Consider the following 25614-nt stretch of genomic DNA (forward strand, 5'->3'; position numbering starts at 1 on the left):
CCGATCTTTTGGAGCCACCAAGTTGGTGTGATGGAACAAAAGTTGAAGCCTTTCTTGCAAGTAATTGTGACATAGGTCCTCGAACGTGGCTCCGGTTTGTCGGCCGCAAGTTGCCGGGTTTTGGAAACCGGGAACGTCCACCAGGAGAATCGAGTTGTTGGTGTAAGTGTTGGCGGATATAGCCCTTAAGAATTACACTTTAGATTGGTTTAACTATTCACTGAGTGCTAAATTATAGAGTTCATAAAACAATTAATTTTCTCTCAAAAGTATACATTTTTACTAATATAATTTTCGATAAACTTTCATCTGTATGAATAATTTGTGCATACCTGTTAATTAAATTTGCAACACAATTGAAAAGTTCGGAATACAAGCCCATAGCAATTCCTTCTATAGCTTCCAAACCAACGGCCTCTCTTTCCAATCCTCTCTCCGTAGGCGAGGGAGTCCTAAAGGGAACTCTAGGCTGATTGGGGGTTACCTTAAAAGAAACATACAATTTGTAGTAATTATTTCACAGGACATATGAGAGCTTAACATTAATCCGTTGGATGCTTTAGAGGATATTATAAATGACTCATTTGTTCGGGGTGAATTTATGGCTTTTTTTGAGGGAAACTGTTATTATACCACTTCAAAAAGTCACAAAAATCAAGTGGTATACAGATAGCTTCTTTCAATGTAAAATGGTTTTATCTCTCAACTCGGTTTTTTTCGAACTCTCATCATTAAGTCGCAGCTGTCTAAATTAGTTACTTTATGAAGAAACTCATGGATTGAATTATTGAATTTAAACTGATTATAATGACAATAACATCGAATAGAATTTTTATATCATTTTATTTAAATTTTTCTCTATTCCATTTCTTAACAATCCACAGTAATTTTATTCAATTTGTTACTCACCATTCCTCCGGATGTCAATCCAAAAATCACCCTCGAAAGCTCTTCAACTGAAGTCCCCAATAAATTTGCCGCTCTCTGTGCACTTTGAGGATTGCTGAATTGGTATCTGTTATTATTTCCAGCTAAACAAGAACCAATTAACAAAATGTTATTATTTTTTCCTTTAGTACCTTTCACAGCCCCTGCGCATCCCAAATGGAAAATTGCAGCCAAAACCGAGAAAATAACCTTCTGCTCCCCTTCGGTAACCCCCAACGCATTGAACGCAGAACAAGTTTTTCCAAACTCCTGCTGTGCCCTCTGCTTTTCCTCATGCTTCTGCAGCATATTCATCAGAAAATTTGTTTCATTTCCCGATAAATTATCTAGGAAAAGCTCCTTGCGTAGAAGCCCTTCAACTCCACAAAGCAACCAATTCATAATATGAAAAACGGTCTCCCCTTCGATTTTCTTCGCAATCCGACTTTTTTCCAGCAGCAAAATCTGGATACTTGCAGAAGATATTGCGCCGCTTTGATCAAAATCCAGGCTAAAAATCTGCGTGAATCTGGTAGCGTTGGAGTTCATGACGGTCTTGCAATTGCCGAAGCTTTCCAAAATGGTCCACATAGCAGTGAGTTTCTCCAGAGTGAGGATGTTGTTCACCGTTCCGGATGCAGTTACTAAATACTTAACAGAATGCCGAAAATTTGAGGTTTTTCCGGAACAGGAACGGCCTAAAAATACCAAGGACTGGTCCTTGCGACTAGAAAGCATGTTGTGGTAGGCCGACTGAGCTATTGAGTAGATGTGAGGAGGCATATCTTCCGATTTGCACCCTTTGAAGAGGGCCACTACCTGGAAAGAAATCATTTTAGACAAAATCTCCTAACATAACCGAACTGGAAAATGTTTTGCATTGTGTTCAAACAAAAGAAATTGTTAAGCCGCTCTTAAGTCTTTCTTATTCTGTGTCAATCTCTGACAGTTTCGTTTTCGTATATAAATCTTTGAGATTATTGAACTATTTCAAAATTTTATTATTTTTATGATTTCCCCGAAGTATGTAGAACTTTGGATTTCCTAAGATATCTGTCAATTCATCTTTGAGGTTTCTTTATCATTTATTACATGATTTCTAAATTTTTCCCTTACTTTTTCCGAATATATCGCCAAGGGTGCCATAGGGTTAACAACCAAAAGTGTCCTGCATCCGGCATAAGTGTGAATTAGATTGGTAGCATATCTTTGTCTGAGTGTGTGAATAACGCTGGACTCGTTAAGATGTCGTAATGCTGCCAGGTCTTCAGCTCGATCGAATTGCGGAGGATTGGCCTAAAGGAAGGGTTAAATTAGTTACGTTTTGACTTAACGGAATCTCAGAAACAAATCATTCATCAACCAATATCACATCAATATAGCTCGCACTAAATACTGACTAAAAGTGAAAAATTAAAGCAAAAAAAAAAAAATTGCAGAAACTCAAAAGACTTGCCGAGCCCTTCGGCCGTTATTCAGAGATTTGGATTGACATTCTGATTTCTTTAATGCAAACTGGCAACGTTCGCCACGTTTGAGGATATCAGCAGTGGCAGCTCTCCATGGAAAAATGGAAAAAAAGCATATCACAGAGTTTCCATCTATGTTTTAGTGCGTATTTGAGTACATAATGATTTTTTGGATTTACAGGAGATTACATAGAATTTTGTTGAAAATCCAAATTATTTAAAATTGCATGTCTTAGACTTATGTGATATTTTCTGATATTTCAGTGTATATGTTTAGTATTTTATGATCATGTTATTTTATTTAGCAGCTTTTTATGGCATTGGAATTACTTCCAAAGTGCATTTGCAATTTTCCGATATAGATCTTTTATGAAGGAAATAAACAAAATTTATTTTAAGAAACATTTCAGATATACTCGGAACTATTTACTTTAATATTTCAATGAAATTGTTAATTAATTGGAGAACTGACATTCTGACTTATGTCTGTATTATTATCTAGGAGAATTCCTCGAGGATTTAAATTAAACTCAGTTTAAACAAGTTCAATGCTCTCTCTGGAAGATGCAAATGTAGCTCATATTTTAACGTGAAAGAGAGGAAATTATAAACCAAAAATGTCTCAAAAAAATAAGTTAATTGGGCAATTAGCACATGAACACAATCCATTAACTGCGCAATCATAAATATGGGAATTAAGAAAATATTTTGACAACATAATTGGTTCCGTCTAGACGAAATTGCGTTGCCCATATTCAAATCCAGGAAAATGGAGGATGCATATTGTTGGATTAACCAAACCGAATATATTTGTTTCATAAACCTACCTTTTCAATATCGTCCTCATCCACCACCAAAATCTCTCCAGACTGTTCCAGTTTGATCGTGATCTTTCCAGGCTCGGAATTCGGATCGGTCTCTCTTCGTGCTGCCACAAAACCACCCCTGTGCATCAGCCACACCCTTTCCGCATCTAACCATTGTTTCTCCTTCTCTAAATGCTCCTCTGATTTCGCCTGTAAAAATGGAGCAAAATTGAAAAAAAAAACAGTAGCCACATGTGCGTTTTCATTGCCCCTCCGGGAGTTTAAATAGAAATTAGATCCGTTCAATGACTTCCTGATGTACTACAAATATCATTGCAATTAATGGCCTGTAGCCATCGAGAGCTCTCCAAGCACTTGTTCAAGCGTGTTCGGTAAGTGTAATCAAAATGGGTTAAAAAATCCGTGGGATGCGAAACAGTCAAGCGCGATTTCTAATACTTGTACTCAAACACAAGTGCGTGCATTAAAAGAAAAGCTCAGGATCCGCCTCTGGCTCTTAATGCTTAATATTCATCATTTCTGAAAATGGGTTGTGCGCAATTTGTTTCGAGCCATAAAGACTGCTCCTAAATAGACTTTAAACCGCTCCGGCGCTCTACTTTCATCATTGATTATGGGCAAGTAACTTAAAAGGAATGTTTTTCTTTTTTCTAGGACATGCCCATGACACCACAACAGCTTTTATTTGCATGTATGTGTCTTAACTCTCATCCAATAACACATGACTCAAACAGTTCATAAACCAACTCACGTCTGAATAAAACATAGCAAAATGACGATTTCCTCTGAGAGTAAAAAAACACATTCCTCACTCTTTATGCTTGTAAATTCTGGGGGAGATAAAGAAGAAAACGGATATACGCACACAAAGTGTGCTCATTTTCCTAAAGCGTCGTATTTAATAGATTGTTTAAGTAAATAAGACGATTCATTTGTATGTTGCTTTGTGGATGGAACTATACATACATACGTATATGAACGTGTATACGCGAAGGAGTACCTACGCAATGCGTTCAAAGGAAATCAGGGTGTTAACTAAAATTTTAATTGGGAACCTACTTCATTTTGTCCATATTTGGGAGCATGAGCACGAGCAGCATGAGTCCGGTGATGTAACCAGTGGAAGAAAGCGTGAAAGAAAATTGTTAAGAAGTACGACCTTCCAAGGTCCTGAGGAGAATGGAAGATTTGGTCAATTAAAGCTCATAAATCTCATTATTTCTTTATTGTTAAAGTTAACATGACAAGGTTGCGTAACACATACCTTTTTTTGGTTTTGACGAGACTGGGTGAACGTTGCCAAAACCACAATTAAAATTAATCAGAGCTGTTTCAAATAACCCTTAGTCTGTTTCGATTAGTAAAAAATGGAAAATTATATGGCAAATGAAACAAAATTTATAACAATAACAATAAAATAATGAAATTAATAAGAAAATACCAATAACATAATCTAGAAACGTTTCCCTATGGTCGTAAATGACAGGTGTGATAACTCTCTAAGCAAAACCTTAAATAGAAATCCATCGCCGCGGTGCCATTTGGACTTTGATTGCTAATGTTAAGTAATGAAACTCAATAATAATATGTCAATACTGACTTAAATTAAAACAAAGTTAGGTACAAGCGCACTTGTTCCAAAATCTATCACTTAAGTAAAAATAATAATATTGAATGATTTTTGGAGATCAGAACACTTCTGATGATCATAAACATAAAAAACTAAACAAAATGAACTTGGGTGATAGTTCAATTATCAGATTTTATTCTCGAAATTTTTTTAGAACAAAATTTAAGTAATGCGTATTACGGAAGCACTGGCGGACGGACAGTGCCTGTTTAGTACATCCTGATGGCAGTAGTCAAAAGATGATCAAATTATGGCTACATTTACCTTCAGACAAATGTCCATTTTATCTCTTGTAATAGTTTAAACCAACCAATGCAAAAAAAACACTTAACTTCGGACAGATCGTCTTAAAGATATTCTTTCCTATAATTCACTCTACTACAACTACATTCAACATTGGAATGAAACTGAAGAAAATATCCCCAAATCTTGACATATACATAGCCAAGAATTTGCAGATTGTTTTTGCTATATTTTATGGCATCTGTATGTCTGAACTTAAAGATAAGCATCAATAAAATGACCAGAATTTCACTTTTTTCCAATACAAGCCAAAGAAATTATGATTCATCAGAAATAAACAAAAGGTTGAGTAATTATGACACAAAACAGCCCCAAAAAAAAATCAGAAAGAGGCTCACCTCAAAGTTTTCACCGGTCTTGCGCAGAAACGCCCCCAAATCCTTTAGGCAATTCACTTTATCATTAATACTGAAAAATCCCGCACTCCTTCTCTCACTGCTCATTGCAAAGACCTCTTTATATTCCACGGGCTTTATTTTGTTTCTCCTAAAACTTCCTCTCAAATTGTTCCTTGGGGGCACTTTAGGAGCGTTGTTTTCCAATTTGACGTTCCTCCTAAAAGAGCCATTTCTCGATCTCGCCAAAGGACTCTCGCGATCGTCAGCGGTGCTCCGAATTGACTCATTTCTTGACCTCACAAAGGGAAGATCTCCTTCGGAGGTTGTTATTTTTTTCTTCATGAGGTTGATAGTGCCCTCATCTGAAGCTTTTCTGAGCCCTCCCATCCAACTTGCCTCATCGACGTCGAAAATATCCAGATGCCGCATTTTCGCAGTCTTGGCCTCAGATGCTTTAGTACTGTTGCTATACAATCTAGAGCAGACGTCATTTTGTTTCTTTAAAGCCTCTTCCGAGCTTTTAGTTTTGTTATCCGAAGATGAGTCTATCGAGTCAGACTCGCTAAAGTTTTCAGAGCTTATGGAGGCAGTTTTCGGTTTTGGGGGCACTGGGGGTTTCTTTGGGAGCTTCCCTCTGGAGGATCTCAGAGATGATGATCTTTGAAATGAGCTTTCAGCATTAGATTTCCTCACTGATGAAGCTCTTTGGAAGGGTTCTGGAGAGGACTCAGGAGGAGTGTTGTAGTTGCCATGTCCATGGGCATCACCCTTGCAACCACTATGCTGAATGCTTCTTTTCCTAGGGGTAGGTGACAGAACTTCACTGCTCCTCAAAGAGTTCACAAAAGTCGACGCCAAATTAAGCATTTTTATGCTATCACCATGCTGTGTAAGCAATGCTATATGTTTCAGATGACCGTTTAACAAACTAAATGTAAATTCAAAATAGACGTCATATGGTCAAATCGATCAATGGTGCTTCCACGCTGAATAATAATCATGGTTGCGCAAACTGTCAAGGTCTGGGCCTGTGTGTGACTTAACTTTTGAACATATGATCTAAATTATTGGTTTAATGCGAAGTGCTGAGGTTTTGCAATTTGCTAAAATTTGAGAGTGCAGATTAATTTCGCAGTAAAGTGTTCATGAAAATATTATTTCGGTAGATATCTCGTCGTTTCGGCAATTATGTTAAAGCGACCTTTAGACCTGCATCACGCAGGTGTGCAAATGACATAGTGTGAAATGATCAGAATATTTATGATGCAGAAGAAGCGTTTCATGATAGTCGAGAAAAAATTTAAGAGTTTAGCCGAGATGATTAAGTGTGGGTGTTATGGTAGTGATTCATGCGTTAGAATTCTTCTAGTAAAATAATACAGCACAAGATTTGTTTGGAAAATGCTGCTTGAAGACCAGTCATAAAATTAATTTTTTTGCAAACTTCACATACATTGAAGTCTTTGAATGACCTCAGCAAATACCTCCCGGAGAAAATCTCAATCGGTGAAATGCAAATGGGCAAGACTTACATCATAATAAAGCACGATTGTAATAATCATCCTGATTAAGCAACGATCAGTAAAAACAATAGAATATTAATTGTACTGTGGTCTGCATTTAATGTTGATGTAGGTTTGATATTTTATTAATGCTATAACTTAGGAGAGGCCATAGGTACCCACACAGCACATGCAAGTGGTTAATTATGTTTAAGGTGTCTTAAAGCAGTTTAAAGATATAACAATTAGAAGGTATAAAGCGATCCAAGGGAAACGTTCCACCACTGACTATTACATGAGCAACAAAAACCAGAGACGTGTCAGACCGGAAAGTAATAAAACGTATTTCACAAAAAAAGTTTTTCGTATTGCGTTTAAATAAATAGTAAAAAAAACTGCAAATTAGATTTGAAATTCATCTACTAAGCAGACATTTATTTCAATAGAAGATGGTATCTGTGGAATAATAACCTGAGGAATCCGAAGACCATACTTCTACGTAAACGCTAAAAATTTCAAACTTAAAGTCGATAATCATCGAACATGTTTGCCTATCGACTTTTATCTCTCTGGCCAACTTTCGGTCGATACCAATTAGCGTACTACTCTCCAAGATATTGTAATTATGTTATTATTTAACAAGTGAAATTTCAAGTCGAGAGTAACATCTTCATTTCGAAGGTCGTTTCAAATATTTCCCAAGGCAATTACTTTCTGTTAAAATTTTTAATTAGCGCCATTAAATATTGACATTTCCATGCTGGCCCAGTTAGTACGGAAAAAATTGGAATGCATATATTGCCTGTTTTCCAGGTAATTCATTAACAATCTTAAAGCTGTTAATAAGACCATGTGGGGTAGGGATTGCATTTTATTACACACCTAAAAACTTAATATACAGGACGTACTTAATTTCGTTTTGCTTCGTACTTTATTCCTATTTCTCGTGGGAGCTGAAACAATTACTCAGGAATTGTTGGAGGCAGCACATTCTTGACATTCTTCATTGTTATTAATTATTTCTTAGTCGGTTTACTATTACGAATTAAATTTCAATTTTCCTGGGTGTTGCTATGAGTGAACCTGAACTAACCTAAACTTGTAAGTATTTATTAATGAGTAATTACAATAGTTTCGATATTAATTAGTATCGTCAATTTGAACATTTCCCAATGAAGCCGTATTTGTAGTTTTCATTAAATAATTGCTCAAGTTACAGATCTCGGCCCACGTTTTAACCGAAAGTGGACAGAAAACCAGTTTCCAGGTCTATTTTACATTATTATGCGTCATAATAGTCGAGTTGCTTTTAGTAAATCTACTTAGCAAGCGAAAACATAAATGTGAAAATTAAATTTTATAAGATAATTAGTAAACAATTTCGAGATTTGGTATGAATAAGAAGTCGGTGAATTAAGGGTCGGGTATTTTGTATCAGGATTAGGAAAAAACATGTTTTTATTCATTTGAAATAAAAAATTTGTTTTTAATTCTTTCAAAAAAACTATTACCTCATACTTTCAAAATTTTAGCGATGGAATCTGAAGAATCCGAAAGTATATTTCTTTAAAAAAAAACTCAAATAGTCGTCTCACTGGACCGAAAAAATAAACACGTCAATGAATTCGAACATTTTTAGCAACAGGAACCTCCTATTAATTGTCAATTTTGGAACCCTATCAGATGGTACTTCGGAAATCCGTGCAGCTAAACTAATTGGCATAAAAAATGACTCAAATTAAGCGTTTCGATTACCCCTATAAACCTGGTTGTAATATTTGTCAGGGCTATAGCTTCCAAAAATGGACTCACTTTAATACCTGTTTCTACGATTTTCAAACTGCTCTCAAATGAAACTCACCTAAACTCCATTTCAAAATCAAAATCTACAAATTTTACCTAGGCAATATCGAAGTCTCCGTTTTTTTGTTTTTTTTTTTTTTATTTTAATTTAATTTAAGGATTAACCAAATATCCTTCTAAAATGATAAATTGAAATGGTATTATGGTGAATTCTGACATAAAAGTTCTTCCTCCGAAACCTATTGCAAAATTTTGTTAAAATTTTATAGGTGTTTTAGGATTTAAAAGGAAATTAAATCTTTCTAAGTCTAAACTCGAACCCGATTGGCAAAGGGTAAAATGACTGAATCAAAAAGGCAAAAAAGCGAAATAAGTAATGAAGGAGACGATCTGACGTTATTCATAATTATCCATACAGATTTCGAATGTAAATGCGTACATAACAAAATTGATTAGTTAATAAAACCAATCAATCAAACATTAAGAGAAGTAAAGGAAAACAAATTATAATTTTTCTGGACATTTTCTTACATTGACACTAAATGGAAGCCGATAAAAAAATCTAAAATGGAAAAATCTACGTCATTTGAATAATAATTTTGGAACTCAAATTAATAAATCACCATAAACAAAAAAACCTAAGGCATGCACACTACGACAAATTCGCCCTTGCAGTTTGCCAACTCTCAATATGACATCCAATGAAACACTCAACCTTATCCAACCCTCGTCAACCCTATAGACACTCCAGAACCAACTTTCCACTTTACCCACTCAAACACCGCGATTTTTGCAAATTTTCTCAGTCACACATCCGAAAGACAGGAAAATCGCCCCCGATAAGTCCGGTCTGAAGTAAGTTGGACTTGCGCCGCACCCGCTTCAAACAATCGTCGATCGAAAAAACAAAAGGCGCGCGCGACCGAGCACCCTACTGTCAAAGCCGCGAGTGACGAAAACCCGACGAGAAACTGATCTAACCTCGGGATAACGATAAAGTGGGAAGGCGCGCTCTTAGCACTCCACATTAGCATGTGCATGTGTATCTTAAAGTTCGGTTGATGATGGCCAAATTGAATTATCGTCAGCTTTCTTCGTTAACGCCCATTAGCACGTTGAATAAATTTGTTGAGCATTATTGGAACGGACAATACGAATTGTTTTATACAAAACGTTGGTGGTATTTCTTCAATAAAACGTTAGATAATTGAAAATTTGCCTTGTTTGCATAGTGATGACCATTAAATTTTACTATTAAAATGAAAAATTTATTTCCTGCGAGAAATATTTTATGTTTGAATTTTTTTGTGATTTCGCAGAATTAAGCACCATGAATAAGAAGTAAATAATAAAATTACAATTTAGAAATATGCTAGAAAACTCGATTAGAGTTTTCTGGACATTATGCTCTTGATAAAGTTATTTGGACTTTCGCATTTTTTCCATGGCATCATAGTAGCTCTTCTATGTTTTTCTTGATGTATTACAAGCTATTAAACGTTGACATTTCCATACCAACTATTTCCCATAATTACAATAATCGCTTTAAAATAATTCTAAAAGTTCAAGACTTTATTTCACTTTTCGATCGTCATCACCATCATCGGCAATTCTTCCGATTACCGCTTATCCAGGACTTTCCATACTACTATTTCCACATAAAGAAATGTTGCTCATTTATGTTATTTTACGAATTAGGAGCTTTAAAACATTTATATGTACTCTTTAACGACTTGTAATAATCACAGTAACAATTCCTTATAAGTGACGTTAATCATCATTCTTAACCAAACAGCAATTAACACTAGACATTTCCATCCTGCAACCAGCATTTAAGACCCATTTATTAAAATAAAAAATGTAGCCATAGTTGTATAAGCTTAAGGCGGTTTTTATATGTGTAACATTTTAATGCAAATTCTTCCAATCATCGTCTTCGTTTGCACGTTTCTGAATGCGATTTTGCTTTTTAACAATGAACAACTGAATAATATGAATTGAGCTTAACGACGTTATTATTCTAGCAGGTGTTTGTCGATAATTTCTATTATATGCCTAATGAGATTTAACGAGATTTACTTTGTACCACTGATATAATGTAAAGTATAAGAAATACTTTAAACCGGAATCCGTAGTCGCTTGGACTGAAAAAGACAATACCAAAATTTCGACATTTTCCTGAATATTTCCTTAACGAAAAGAAAGCCGAAGAGAACAAAAAGAAAGTTAAGAAAGGATTAAAACTTGAGAGAAACACTTGAGAACAGAAAAATAATTGAAGATTCGAAATTAAGAATTAATTAAAGAGATAATGAAGAAGAGAAGCAATTGAGATATCTGTTGAGAATTCCCCCGAAAAAGTTTTGCAAGAAGCATGAGGGGCCTGCTTTTTGTCATTTTTCAACGTTTGATCGCCGACACGTCAGGAAGCCGTGGAGCAAAAGTGCTTTAAAACGAAATAACTTCAAAGCCTTGAGGTGCCTACTTCTTCCACAAATAAATTTAATGAAAATGTTAGTTGCTTCCTCTATAAAGTTACCAAACCAATCAGCACGTCTTCATTCAAAGCGATCTCCTAAATCACCAAAAACTCAAAAATAGAAACTTGTCACCCCTTTCTAATTAATAACCATCCGGAATAAATTTAGATCGCCTTTGAGACGTATCCCTCCAATCTTATTCTAAAAACAACTGCATCCTAAAAATACCCACAGTTTTTCTTGCCCATTTCCATCTCAGACACAAAAAAATCGAAGGTCAAATAAAGGCAAACAAATTAAGCCAAAACGTCCCACATCGATTCAGGTTTTTGAATGTTGTGAACAAAATTCAATTTCTTAAATTTATTCCACCTTAACATTTGATTGCCTTATTACTTAACCAAACCAAAAAGGAACAGGTTTTTGCCACTCGACTTAAGCCTTTTTCGGAACAATTCATAATTTAAATGGTTTAATCGAGACGACGAATCTGGGCCTCAATTTTAAAGTATAATCAAGTAGAATGTTTGTTGGAAAATAAGGCCAAAAGCACTGAAAAAATCTTCTAAAACATGGTGCCTACGACCTACGACGAAAAAACGGTCCAAATTCAAGTGATAAAAAGAGGTGTAGTATACGAAGAGGTATTATGCTGTTAAGTCTCATGGTGGGCGAGTAAATTGAGAAATAAAATTTTTCCTTTTAACTGCTATTTATTTCTATTAAGCCATAAATATTCTGGTTCATGTACGTAGCAGTTTTGACGTGAAGGACGATAAGAGTTGCTTAACCCTAAAGGGGGAATTCAGGGTATTTGCAGCAGATTGGAACGCCCCCATTCTTTCGCAGTACCAACTCGAAGTCTTTTTTTTCATCGAGAAAATAATTTATTTATTTTGATTTTGGAGTTTACAAATATTTATGATATATCCACCAACACATGAGTACCTCACTAGAGTCGTAAAGATGAAGGTTTGTAACAGGCACTTCTACGTGCTTAAGTACACTGAGAAAACAAGCCACCATGCTTAGAAAACTTAACGGCGGCGTTACTTCCGCTCGAGCCTTATTCATAGAACGAGAGGTTCGTGACTAGTGAATTAAATTATGCCAAATGCAAGTGTTGTGCATTTAAAATAGACGAATTTTCTCTCATGGGCGTACGTTTAAGTGTAGAGAGGTGAGAACTGAAAATGAAGGAATTGCCATTGACTTAAGATCGAGAACAGGATGTAAAGAAAACTTCGCAGAATTTGCTATTCCAGCAGACGCTTATATTTCGCAAATATGTCAATTTGTCGAGATAAACCGCATTTGAAGCAAAAGATCAAATGCTACCTCCCTCCTCCCTTCCAAAACTAACAAAAAGTCTAGAAAAACGTTTTTTAAAAGGAGATTATTTTTGCTTAAAAAGAGAAAATCTTGCAAAAACTTTAATTAGAGGACACGTTAGAACTTGAGCAAAATCCCTCTTAAGAGTTTATATAACGTAAGAATTACATTTTTTGAAAACTTCCAATTCATCTTCAATCAATAATCTTCAATCATCCAGGTGTACTGCTCGATGATTTAGGTATAATGATCAGACCCTCATCACTTACCTCAAATCAACCTTTTAACATCATTATCCTTTCGGAACCATATCAAAAAAACCATCATTCCTCAACCTTGAGAAGAGGAATTTCAGTTATTGTTTATTTTCAACACAACACGCACTGCACTGCCTCTTTCTCGCGTATGTTCATGCCTTTTTATCTCGTCAACCGAAACTTCTACTTCACTTCAATTTAAGCTCCATCCAAGTGCGCTGATCAGTAATCGTGCAACTTCGTAGATCCAAAAGTAAACGACACGATATTCTCTGTTTTTTCAAATAAAATCGAATTTTAAAGTGTCATTTTTATCTATTTTCAGCCGGACACAATGGCGTACGGACACTTATTAGGAGTCTATTTAATTAATTTGCAACTCCGCACAAACTGTTCCCTTGAAATCTGATATTTTTTGCAAGTGAATCAAAAGAAAACTTGCAGACGCCATTAATGCAAACAACCGAAGCGGTATTGTTTTGCTTCCAAAGCTTTTTTAGCAAAAACCATCCCTTTCTTCTGACGTCAAAATGACGTATCATTAGAAAAGTACATACCAATTTGTTTATACCGAATTTAAGCAAGTTATGGTTGTATTTTCATTTTCTACTACAGGTTTAAGATTCTGCAATAAAAAAAAAAGAAAACATTAAAATGAGCTTAAAGTGTTTTTTCAGTGTAAAATTTGCCTAATTTCACAAGTTTTTTTACAATACAGTAAATAAAATATAATGAATTCATGTCCCTTTCCGAATCACCTCTCGGGTGCTTTCCAAAAAGTTAATAATTCATCCTGGGCTGTCTTCCATAATTCCTACCACGTCAAAACACCATTCCAAAACAGCAATAAAGCAACAAAACGCAGCTTCCTTAACAGGAAATCATATTTCACAACTAACCGAACAATTTTGCATATTTCGAACAATATCAAGCCTCTCCCAAATTCCAACAGTCCATACAGTGACATAATGCTAAATGCAACTAATATTTTACAATATTTTTTAATCTGAAGGCCGTCAGATATGTTTATCTAGGGCATTATGTATGCAGGTATTGTTATTATATTATGTTAATCGTTCTTAACTGAAACGCAGGATCGGACTTTACGGCAGGAAGAATTTTATATAAGTTTGGAATATTTACATGAAAGTTGAATGACACAACTAGGCAAACACGTGCGATCAGTGAATTTTATATTTCATTTGTCCCGGTTTCGAGCTTTAAACGTTATCTCGCACAAACACTCATAAAAATTACTTCCTTGAAGATGACACAAGCCACATTGTTGGCTAATGCATTGTTATTACAATATGCACATTACCACACTCTTCGGTCATCAACAGATATAAATTTGTTTCTTTCAACCACAGTTATTTTTACCTGGAAATAACAGTTCTCCAGTTTCTCATTTAAGACTAAAAGGTGCCCACAAGGTGACCTTCCAAAGTTACTAAATCTCTTAAAGCAATATTGGCAAAATGCAAATAATCTGCAGGCACGTGGGCAGGTCAAGTTTATACACCTTTATACTACCGGTGTATGTTTCACTTTTTTTTACCTGTGAGCCGAATCTATAATCTGCGCCACTTCCAAAGACTGATGTAAATAAGCCTCTAGAACATTGTCGTCCAACGTCCAAGGAAGTGAATTTTATATTTATAGTGCCCACGAAACTTGATTCCAACACCTTTGAGTCGAGACACTCACAGTTGGTCACATAAAAAAGCATCTAAACTTATCAATTAATGTATGTTCTCAGCACAGGGTTCTTGTTAAAATTTCGTTGCACTATAAAATTTCCCAATAGGAATTAGTAGATTTTAAGAGGAAGATAAGCTGGTTCGGGTCAAAACTCTTACTTCATAAGAGGCATATCGTTCTCACAAGAATTCCACGACTGTAGAATTAGCAGTAATAAATGCTTATTAAGGACTGTTGCAGAAATCGGTATTGAATTTGTATCTATTGTAATAATGGCAGATTTATTGAGCAGATATTTCCCTTATAAATCGGGCATGAAAGCTGTGTCGAAACGGAAATTTCATTAAATAGCAGTCGAAAAAGTTGAATGAACTATGATTTGACATTTACAGGAAAGTAACTTTCTGTAGACCTTTTTGGAACACACCTAAGGGCAGTTGTGGGACCCACTCACTATTTGGAATATTAAACCGAACGAACAAAATTGAGTCTTTAGAAATTGTTTGCTCCCCAAAATAAACAAGTTCTTGAAAGAATTTCGCAAGAGTTCCAAGAACGAATATAACGTAGTCAGGATTAAAAACTTGTTCAAATTGAGTAAATTTGTTCCCAAAATATGCCATGTACGTGCGGAAACAATTACATTTTTGAGTTCAGAAATGCATGTGAAAACACCATTTAAATGCCGATTGCACTTTCCTGCTAATAGACCACGAGGAGCCTGAACAAGGGTTCAAAGATATCTCCAAATAATAATAATAAAAACATGAAAGATCTTAAATTCATTCTGGACGAAGTATTCTCATTTTTTCCTTTCTAATCCAATCGCGAAATTGACGTAATTCCATAGTGCTATTTTAAAGTCTCATTTAATGTTAATTATCATCATTTAAGTATTTTAGAATTGCGCAAAATTGGTTTTTATCGCGATCATTAACATTAATATCAATAAGTAAAAATAATCACACACGAATATCACCGACCTGAAAATCTAGAGTTTTCATGTCAGGATGGCCGAGCGGTCTAAGGCGCCAGACTCAAGGTTTCCTTGCCTACTCTGTAGGTTGTACGAGTGTTCTGGTCCTCTTTGAGGGCGTGGGTTCGAATCCCACTTCTGACAATCTTTTTTTTATTGCAAATCTAATTTCTTAGGCATCGATTCATGTAAAGCGACATCCAAAACATTAGAAAAATGAATTAAAGGCCCTCTGAACAATTTAAACAACATTTCGTGCAAAATTAATTTATTATTTATACATCTGCCGCCTAAATTACCATACAATTCGTTTTCAACAAATTCATACCTATCATGCGAAATGTCACGGTCTGCTAAACCTTCTCTTTATTTGAACTTATTAACTACTTTAATATTATAACATCCTCAGGCACTCCCCTTTTCAGCTTTCTGTCCCATCAACAACAATAATACGAATTACGAAAACGTTCCTTTCTCCATCAGCAAACAAAAATCCGTAATGATAGGTTGCAAGTGGAATTATCAATTACACGATCTTTAAGGTTCTAAGGCCCTGAGGTACCACTGCCAGGTGGTAACCACTTGTTAAAGCAACGTGCCTCCGTTGTGTAATGGATCATGGAATATGTTATTTTGTTGTTGGGTTGGAGTTTGCAGATCACGCCTCGCACGGCGTCAAATGGTGGAAGTATTGAGGTTTAAATAATACCACTAGCACAACCCCATAAGGTTACCTGAATGGAGCAATTCCAGAAGAAATTGGACAAAAAATCAAAAAATAATCCTGAAGCGGTGTGGATAAATGTTTAAAACCTCCCATGTGTAAAAACAAATGAAATTGAGTACTCTTAGATTCGTTTGGTCGTCCTAGACTTACAGAACTTCAATTTCTCAATAAACTACCTTATAACAGATGAATAATCATAATTGGGTATCGATAAATCGGCAGTGCCTTCAATTTCTCCATACAATGCTTCTGAATTAAGGTCTCTATTTTTCTGCGAGCCAAAAATTTTCTATGAACTCTAAATCATATTCATTCATTCACGAATTCTCAACAAGAATTTTTCATTCTTTCTAAGATTAAGAGTGTTTTCCTATATACATTTTTTAAATCACACTTTTCATCAAGGAAATTTAATATTTTGTTACTACAGTTCTAGGAAAAAATTTTCTATACCAATAATTATTCAAAGTAGCATAATTAAGTCACCACGTGTTGAAGACATCGAATTCATGAACGTAAAATTCAGATAAGGTTGGTTTAATGGACGTTGATAAAAACGGTTTCCCAAAGAAATTATTTTCTAAAAACTAAAGCTGCCCTGGCGCCATCTACACAGGAATGGTTGAAGCACTGCAATGTATAGAAAAGAGCACTACTGCGTACTATGAACGAAATCAGTACCAGAATGGTATCGACCCCGTCGGTGCCATTCTCGTATTGCTTGCAATGAAGTGTCAGGCAACCAGGCAAACAGTAGGCGCGTATTTCTTGACGCTTGGTGAAAGAAGTCATTGGACTTACTTTTCATGTAAGCAATGATTTGTTGTTTTCCAATTACCTTTTTACATTTATGGGACTAAACATTTTGATGATTCGACTTCGGAAAATCTATAACATCTAAATTCGTTCTAGTTTTTTAATTTGACACTGTTTGTTAGGTTTATGGTCCTTTTTTCCTTTCCACAAAGGAACTTCTTTTAGGGTTCTCACAAACTACTGGGCGTTTGATAATCGCAGACTGTTAAATTATAGGAATATAATGAAACCATCCTACTTCTTATAGACTTTATTTTTTGTCTTCCTTTTTCGGTCACAATTTGTCCTCCATTTAAGAGAATAAGAGACTGCAATGTTCAAACTGCAATAATGAAACATTATTTCTTAATATCAAATAGATCCAGTCATGTATTGCTATTTTCTGCAATTGAAAGAGAATATATCTGGCTCTTTGAAGTGGAAATTTCTTTTTGTAAAATCCTTCATTTTCAAAAGTTAAATTATATATTCTTCTATACCAAAATAGCAAACAATTTTTGAACCAAGGAATTAGATGTTGGTTCGGTAATAGAGACTCGAATCTTGGTCTATCGAAAATGTTTTTGTCTCAGCATTTTAAGCTAAAAGCTACTGGTCAGCATTAAATAAGTATTTAATGTTTTCAGGTTGGTTTTTTCTCTTCTTCCACTTGTTTTACAATATGGTTGCAATAAAGAGAAGAGAGAATATTGAGTTACTGCCTTCGAACATCAACGTAAATAACACATTATACAATGAATTCAATTCTTTTCTAATGTTCACTAAAGCATTATTGTCCAACCGTAACCAAACACATATTAGCATTTTCAATGTTTTTTTTCACGTAATTACGTTGAAAATGATAACAGAGTGCCAGGCAAAAACTTAGATTTATGATCCTATCAAGCGATCAACCAGAACTGATTTGTGGTGAAGAGGTTTTGTCTCTTTCACTTTACTTTCTTAGCCTTAATTGATTCGGATTTGATAAACGCCGTTCATTCTATATCGGGAACAGAATCAGAAAATTCTATTGAACCCATAAATAAATATATGTTGAATGAGTTTGACTAGTTTTTTTGCACATATAAAAAAAAATTGACGTGCTCAATAATCTCTATTCTGACGTTAAAACATGTCTTCAACATTGCTGCGCGTTCTTGTCATTACTTGCCGCCTTGTGCATGCTAATTAGCATTAATTTTCCGACTAGAGCAACACTATTAACTACTTTCCTGTTGAAGAAGAAAGCTTTCATTGTTTCTAGTCCCGATAGCGAGATAATGCAGCGAGGAAGTTGCGAAATTGTTTTAATGCAACAGAATAATAATTTGTATCCTGTGTTTGTGTGTGTGAGGTCTGCACAGCTACACAAAGCCAAATAATAATAGTGAAAATACCGGCAATTTTAACAGTGAAATGCCAAGAAATTGGTCGAAATTTGCACGCAGTCCCTGATCACGTCTCCGAGATCTTAGAAATGTGTGTTTCGCTAGGATAACAACATTGTGGTTTCGTGAACTAATTATAACTCATTCAGTTAACTTTATCAGAAGAATGATTTCCATCGCAATGACGAAGCTGGCACTAAAGGAAGAGAGGGTTGAATTTCTAAGATTATTTTTCACATAAAGTTACCACTGCTGAAGTCTGTTGGCCCTAAGCCTGGAATAATGCTGTTTATAATTAACGGCATCAGCTGTTTGCAGTTGTATGTCCTCTCCTGGTTTGCAATTAATTAATAACAGTACTCGCAATGTATTGGAATTTGTTTATGTCGCTTTTAGTGTGTCATACACGAAGTTAAGCGGAGGTATGTGTCAGTAGTACATCGGTCTTTGACCCACATATTTGAGAAAATGAATCATAAATTCGATTATTACTCTTGATATTGTTATTGGCCTTGGTTCTTTTATTTGCTATTAACTGACTCTCAAGACGCAAATTATAAATATCATTGGATGATTTTGCATACAGAAACCTTCTAATATGTTCCTTTAGCTGGAATTCCTGGACTAAAAATTCAAGTTTAATTTAGGTGCCAATATGCGGCTGAAACTATTTTCGTAATATTGAATTTTTCTGTAGTTTTTGTTAGTTGCGCATTTTTTCGTTTAAAAAGTGACTGATGTCATTCAGATGCAATGTTGTTGATGCAGCCATTTCCTTTAAGTTCATCGCGAAATTAGTATAATTCCAAATCATTACTTTAAAATGTCATCTAATGCTAATTGTCGCCGTGTAAGTATTTTAAAACCCGATGAGATTAATTCCTATTCCGATAATGCCTCAAAGATAAAAATAATTACAAACAATTATCACCGGTCCGTTATCACCAGGTTTCCATGTCAAGATGGTCTAGCGGTGTAAGCCCCAAGCTCAAAGTTTACTAATCTGAGTGGTTTTCTATGTAGCATTATCAACACTCTGAACCTCCTTGAGGTTGGCAAGTACAATCCCAACTCCTGGCATCTTTTTTTTTATTGCAATCTATTGTCTGTGCACCGACTGAAAATTTACTCATCATTCATAAATTTACATTTCAGGCTGTTAAGAACTCAAAAATAATTTCTCAATATTTTCAACTTTCCCAATTTTATCACAGGGACGAGGAAATATTTATTGCCTATAGGGAGGCAAATGCCCTAAGCTCCGCCCAGTTTAACTAAAATGAAATTTAGCCGAACATTTGATACCGCAGTCGTCTCATTTAGATCGGCCAACTGGCACTGACCAACAAACAAAAGCCCTCCAAGGAGAAAGCGGAAATCTACAAGAACAATCCAAGCACTGTCACGACAATGCAATTTCAATATGCACATAAATTGTGACGGATATGCCATAATATGTAAATATTGTACTGTTGTGTGGTAATTAAAGAATTTAACGGTTGTTAATGAGATAAGATATGTGTACGAAGAATAAGTGTCATTAGTACTCGCGATGGGCGTGCCCTAATTTTGTGTGAGACGAGACTATTTGGTTGGATAGTAATTGGCATTTATGGGCGGCAACGCGACTGACAGGTATGGAAGAACTTATTAACACAATCTTGACGTCTCCAAGACTTTCGATCAAAGGCGGAAACATTTCAAGCCCCAAATAAACACACAGAAAAAATGGGTTAGTTTATGCCAGCTTTGTATATGTATGTTCAAGAATGAGGAAACACAATATGTATATCAATTCCAGTGAAAAATATACTATTTGTTTGCATTTGACATTGCGACCCTGTTACTGTTATTTACATAAACCAAAAGGCGGCTTTCGACACGGAAATAGTTCGTTTAGTCTAACGGCAAAACCATTCAAGGTTTCGAAAACTTGACACCGCAATTACCCACATACACGTGAAATTTAAGATAGGAGTTTTATGCTTTATAATCAGGTATAGAATACGTAGTGCTAATAATTGACAGCGACCTAGTTTCGGCCCTCGAAGCACCCACCCACACCAGCTCTCCGAGCTAGACATTTCGTGCCTTGAAGGATCCGTTCAATTACCATTCGGACTCACGTTCTCACTTTCCTGTTTCGGCCCAACAAAGTAGTACATACCTATTAAACAACTCAATAAAGAGAAAATAAAAGTACATTTCAGAGGCTTCACTAAAGTGCACTTACTAGACATTACCCACTAACCTTTTGCCGCGGCTGTTTCAAGTCATGCAATCAAACAGTGCCGGCACATGAAATGCCCATTAACTGAATATCTACGTTCGGTTTGGACCTGCATGGTACCCGGGAAAATCAGGTGAATGTACAAAAAAAAAATTACTGTTCCAGTTTCATTCAATTTCAAATTTCCCATCCTTCTTTAGTTAACCAGCTGAGGACGAATTAAACAGCACATCTAAGATGAAAGCCGAATTTTCGACTCATATGAAAATCATCCTCGGGGGCAAAAATCCAAAAACAGTTCTGAGAAGGTTAAGGCTTGAACGGCAACAAAAAATACAATTAAAATGAGGCATCGATTTTGTTTTTCTGTTCGAGTGTAGTGCATCCCGTGGATATTTCTTGCTGTTTTAACTTGAAGACAACCGAAATATGGGTCGGCTTCAACAAACCCAACTGAAACGTTATCAAATTTGTCTAAACCCAATTTATGGATGAAATGCGGCAAATTCTGACTTTTTGGATCCCAAACTCAACCTCCCCAATTGGCATTTTTGTTTCGCGTTTGCAACTCTTTTGGTCTCGAATGGATGCCACAGACCTGCAGTTCAGTGAACCCTCAAATTTCAATTTATGTACCGAACTTAAGCATTTTTGGAGTTTGTGACCCGAACTCGATATCCGGAGATTCGATTTTCTGTTCAGAATAAGAATGAAAAAACTTTTGGAATCCTCCACTCAAACTCTCACATACTACTCAGAATTATATGCACTTGTTTACACTTTTGTGTTTACATTAAAACTAAACGAGTGCGGTAAAATAGCCAAACTAAGAAAAACCGCGTTTCCACACATTATCGCTGATACCATATATTATACGAACATGTGTGGTAAATAAACATTTATTGACAATTTCTGAGACCTAGATTTTCGTATTTCCCCGCTTACCTACGCCCATGGCAACTCTATCACTCTCTCAGTTTAGGCGTTTAACAGAAACCTGTTATTCGGGTGCATTTTTCGTTGTGTTACACTTATTACATGATAATAATTATATCATTTCCTTGTAAGGTGTGTGCAGTCGTTCCCGAAATCAGTTTAATGCAGTGGAGAGGAGTGGAATTAAAAGATACTTTCATTGCGGTTATAAGTGAGATATCGCAATAATAAATATTTACCAATAAATTCATTCAAACTAGTCATAGATTATGAGAAAATTGACGTGAAAGCGAGGATTATCATTTGTGGTTTCCGATTAAGCCCGTTTAGGCCCAGTTACACCAGAGGTGTTAAACCGAAGAATAAAATTCTCAGGCTTAATCTTCAACTTACCAAACTACACTTGTTAAACCGCCTACTCCCCGACCTCTTCAATGTTCCTCCCCTGATGTTAGCATCGTCCAAATGCACCTCCCCACCATCATAAGCAGATCTCCGACTAAGTTCGCTCAATTCCGCCACGGGTTGGACCTAAAATGTGATCCCATTAATGAAAATTTTAGTGGTATTTGAAGAAATAATAAACAATTGGTAATGGTACATTGCCTCAAGATCTCTAGAACAATATAGATATCTCCGATATAAAGATTTAAATCGGATTTTATCCGCATCTTGCTTATAGGTATTGTTCTCATGACGTGCTATTGGGAAAAATTGTGTAAGTCAGAAACAGATGGTGTGTGTTGAAATTGAGTAGTAACGCTGATGGCCAAATGGTGATTTTTGAGGTGTTTCCCCAAAATCGCTTTAACAAAAAAAAAGGAAAAATCCTATTTCCGGTTATTGAGTACGAAACGAAAATTCTAAAAATTGTCGACATGGGCAAATATTTCATTAGCTTCAGGAAATAATGTAACCGTTTTCTAAGCCAAAGGTACAATTATTGCTGTGCACCTACCGAGAACTGAAATACATGAATACAACTAGATATTATACATTGATATTTTTAACTAAATAACACCAAATGGCGCAAAGAACAATGATTTAGCGTATTCTGTAAAAACGCGAAGACTTATTGATGAACACCCTAATACCATTCAATAGGTAATGAAAAATTACATATCCTGGTAAGTTAAAAAAATATAGCATTGTATTTAAATTAATCAAGTTATAGTCACTTAAAGTTCTTATTTCATTAGTTTTAATTTTTGCACACCCTGTATAAAATGGCAAGTTTATCATGATTGGGATATAAAATGTGATCTATTGTTACACTGCACTGTAAATTACACTTGCATAACTTAAATACTTCTTAAGCGTTTAAAACATGAAATTTAGGTCAAATTTTGATAAAATTCAAATTATTTAAAAAACCTTAAATTTTAGGTATAGTAAACCTTATTAAAACAGACATTTATTTTGATCGGAGAATCCAAAAATGCAATAATATACAGAGGGTTCCATTTAAAAAAACAGAACTTTGATACTTTTAGAGCTTTTCGGACACCCTGTATAATATAAAAATCATTTAAAAAAATAGCCATAATAGATCCCCATATAGCCCAAAAGTGAAACCTTTTGAAAGCCTCGTATTTTAGCCACAATATTCCGCGTCGTATAGCGTGAATAACCCTGTATATATTATCCTTATCAATCAATATACAGGGTGGAAATTAAGCGTGTAACATTGTCAATATGTCAAAAACTGTTTGCCACATGTACTTCAAATAAATTTGAGGTATTGCTGGAAGTATCTGACAAAAAAGTCCGTCGAATTTTTATATAATACAAGCCGTCGTCATAAACGCAGTCAACTGTGTTTTTTTAATGAAATATGGATATCAGTAAAACTCATTAAGACGATTCCAGGGAAATACGATTTGATTGATTTGTCTGTCAAGAAAGATACAAATAAGCAGTAATTACTTATCAGAACAAATTTAGGCATAGTAAACAATCTGTATCGAAGATGCAGGTCTAATGAGGCTGTAACTCTGACGGATTCAGCGAAGCTGAATTAAGAATATTTTCTCCGCAGTTAATGAATCAGTTTGTAGCTGTCTGGACCGTTCCCCCCTGAGCATACAAAGCAGGATTTTTTGGATCACAATGCGGAGACGTAAATCTTGGTTTAAAGACGAAAATGTCTTTTAATGTATACCCCAAAAAGCAATAAAAATTAATGATGGTTTAAAGCATTAAAATGTGCGATATTATTGCGAAGCCGGAGGTCCAGTGCGGTTGACGGAGGATGACGTTTTTTATAGCCACCATGGACATATCAAAGAATTTCTTAAACCTCAAACAATTCTTCTCTCCAGCTTCCCACATATTCGTTTCAGACATAATAAGATAATGAGATCTAGCAAATGACGGAGAAATGTAAATATTTGTAAACACGTTGTTTTAATTAGGGTTTTAATGTTTTCGAATAGGGGTGGTGCGGGAGGTCCCTGGCAGTCGCCAAAGCTTCTGAGCTATTTTTTTTTAGATGTTTTTAATGTAACTTATTTAGTTCAAACACACATTTCCAACTATGTTTTCGTGATCACGAAACGATTTCGCAGAGGCGCGGCTGAACCAGCCAAATGAGTCACACACTTTAGACCAGACTACATCAACATATTTGCAAAACAGATGCCATGGCAATTATCTCAGAACCAACAAGATGCGATCTGTGTCATGATTTGAAAGTGCAGATATTTTCCCCCTCAAAAAAAAAAGCATTCAGTCTCTCGCTCTGATTCATTTTTGAAGTACTCACTACTGCAATTGATGTTCGTTAATTTAACCATTTTTCCGTTATAGTGACTCACAGATTATATGAAATATCAGGAGGTTCTATTGACATTCCGAGCATGTACAGGCAAAACGTTCGTTATTTGCTGTAGTAACGCCGGAAAGTCTCTAGAGCCTGTCTGGAAAGGGATATTGCTTTCGATGGGGTCCGAAAGCAATTCAATGAACTATGCAGTTGCCAAATTTCTGAAACATTGAGAAGCAACAGTCTAGACATTCAAGCTCCCAACGCGATTTTGTGCTTGGAAAGTCTCCAACAACACAAAAAACTCAATCTTTTTCGACCAATGACGGGTTACAACCAGCGACCTGCACGTTATTAGCACGACGCTCTAACGAACTGAGCTAACGGGTCAGTTATCTATCAAAATTAGATAACTGTGGCTGTCTAAAATCACTACCATTCGGTCTTGGCAATCAGCCAGGTCAAGGGCAAAATTAATTGTTTTATTGGCCATGATTACTAACCAACCAAACTGCCGATATAAATAAGATAACTATGTAAACAAATTGATGATTCTAGCTCGGAAACTTTCTAATATCAAACTTTTTCCAAAATTGAGTAAATATTGCAACGTGCCATGGCGTGACTAAAAGCGGCAAAAACGCAATTATTAAAGTGCCTAGTAGCCCAGACGATACGCCCCCCAGTCTGATAATCCAAATTAATCTCTGTAAGGTAATCCTGTTGATAGAAAAGAAAGTTGGGTCATGCTGTCTAATTATTATCCTTTTACCTGCCTGCCTCATTTCGCCGCGTATTGTTTTATGTTTTAACAATTCAATGGCAATGGCCAGTAAATGCACTAATAGGTTGTGAGAATATTTTCTGAGAAGATTTCTGACATTTTTCTCTTAAAACCATTCGTCATTTAGTTGGTAATCGATCGAAATGACTGTAACCGACATAAACGAAGCCAATGCCTCAGTAAATAACGCGTCATTGTAGACAATTGCTGATACACGTTGACATGCTCAGATGTACAGGGTGTTTAAAAAAGACGCGGCACTATTTAAGCGGGTGATTGCTGAGGTCGTTTTATAAAAAAAAGTTCCTATAAACACAGGTTCGTAAACGCATTGCTTCCAAAATAAACAGGGTGTTAATTTTTTTTCTTTCAAATAACGGTTTTTGAAAAATAATTCAAATATTTTTGACCGATTAAAAATGTTTTTTTTAAATCCCCAAAG

The 25614-nt window shown here is 35.5% G+C and overlaps 1 protein-coding gene and 1 non-coding gene across 7 annotated transcripts in view; one reads left to right on the forward strand and one right to left on the reverse strand.

Annotated features, from left to right (window-relative positions):
* Positions 1 to 25614, reverse strand: part of Mhcl (Myosin heavy chain-like) — an 83923-nt gene that overhangs the window by 34234 nt on the left and 24075 nt on the right. For 2 of the 6 annotated variants that reach the window (XM_066292634.1, XM_066292633.1), the window contains exons 5-11: positions 22018 to 22155; positions 3224 to 3412; positions 2044 to 2223; positions 1080 to 1746; positions 910 to 1031; positions 333 to 484; positions 2 to 184 (exon numbers count right to left, since the gene is read on the reverse strand). In XM_066292634.1, the coding sequence (XP_066148731.1) occupies positions 2 to 184; positions 333 to 484; positions 910 to 1031; positions 1080 to 1746; positions 2044 to 2223; positions 3224 to 3412; positions 22018 to 22155 (1631 nt within the window). Of the gene's footprint in view, position 1; positions 185 to 332; positions 485 to 909; positions 1032 to 1079; positions 1747 to 2043; positions 2224 to 3223; positions 3413 to 5117; positions 5254 to 5494; positions 7394 to 9514; positions 9746 to 22017; positions 22156 to 25614 lie in introns of those variants that run through there. The other 4 variants (XM_066292637.1, XM_066292636.1, XM_066292635.1 and 1 more) reach the window with 4 other exon arrangements.
* TRNAL-CAA (transfer RNA leucine (anticodon CAA)) lies at positions 15574 to 15689 on the forward strand. The gene is made up of 2 exons: positions 15574 to 15611; positions 15645 to 15689. It is a non-coding gene; the product is annotated as a tRNA-Leu (tRNA).

Source organism: Euwallacea fornicatus, chromosome 18 (assembly GCF_040115645.1).
Source record: "Euwallacea fornicatus isolate EFF26 chromosome 18, ASM4011564v1, whole genome shotgun sequence".
Taxonomy (NCBI): Eukaryota; Metazoa; Arthropoda; class Insecta; order Coleoptera; family Curculionidae; genus Euwallacea; species Euwallacea fornicatus.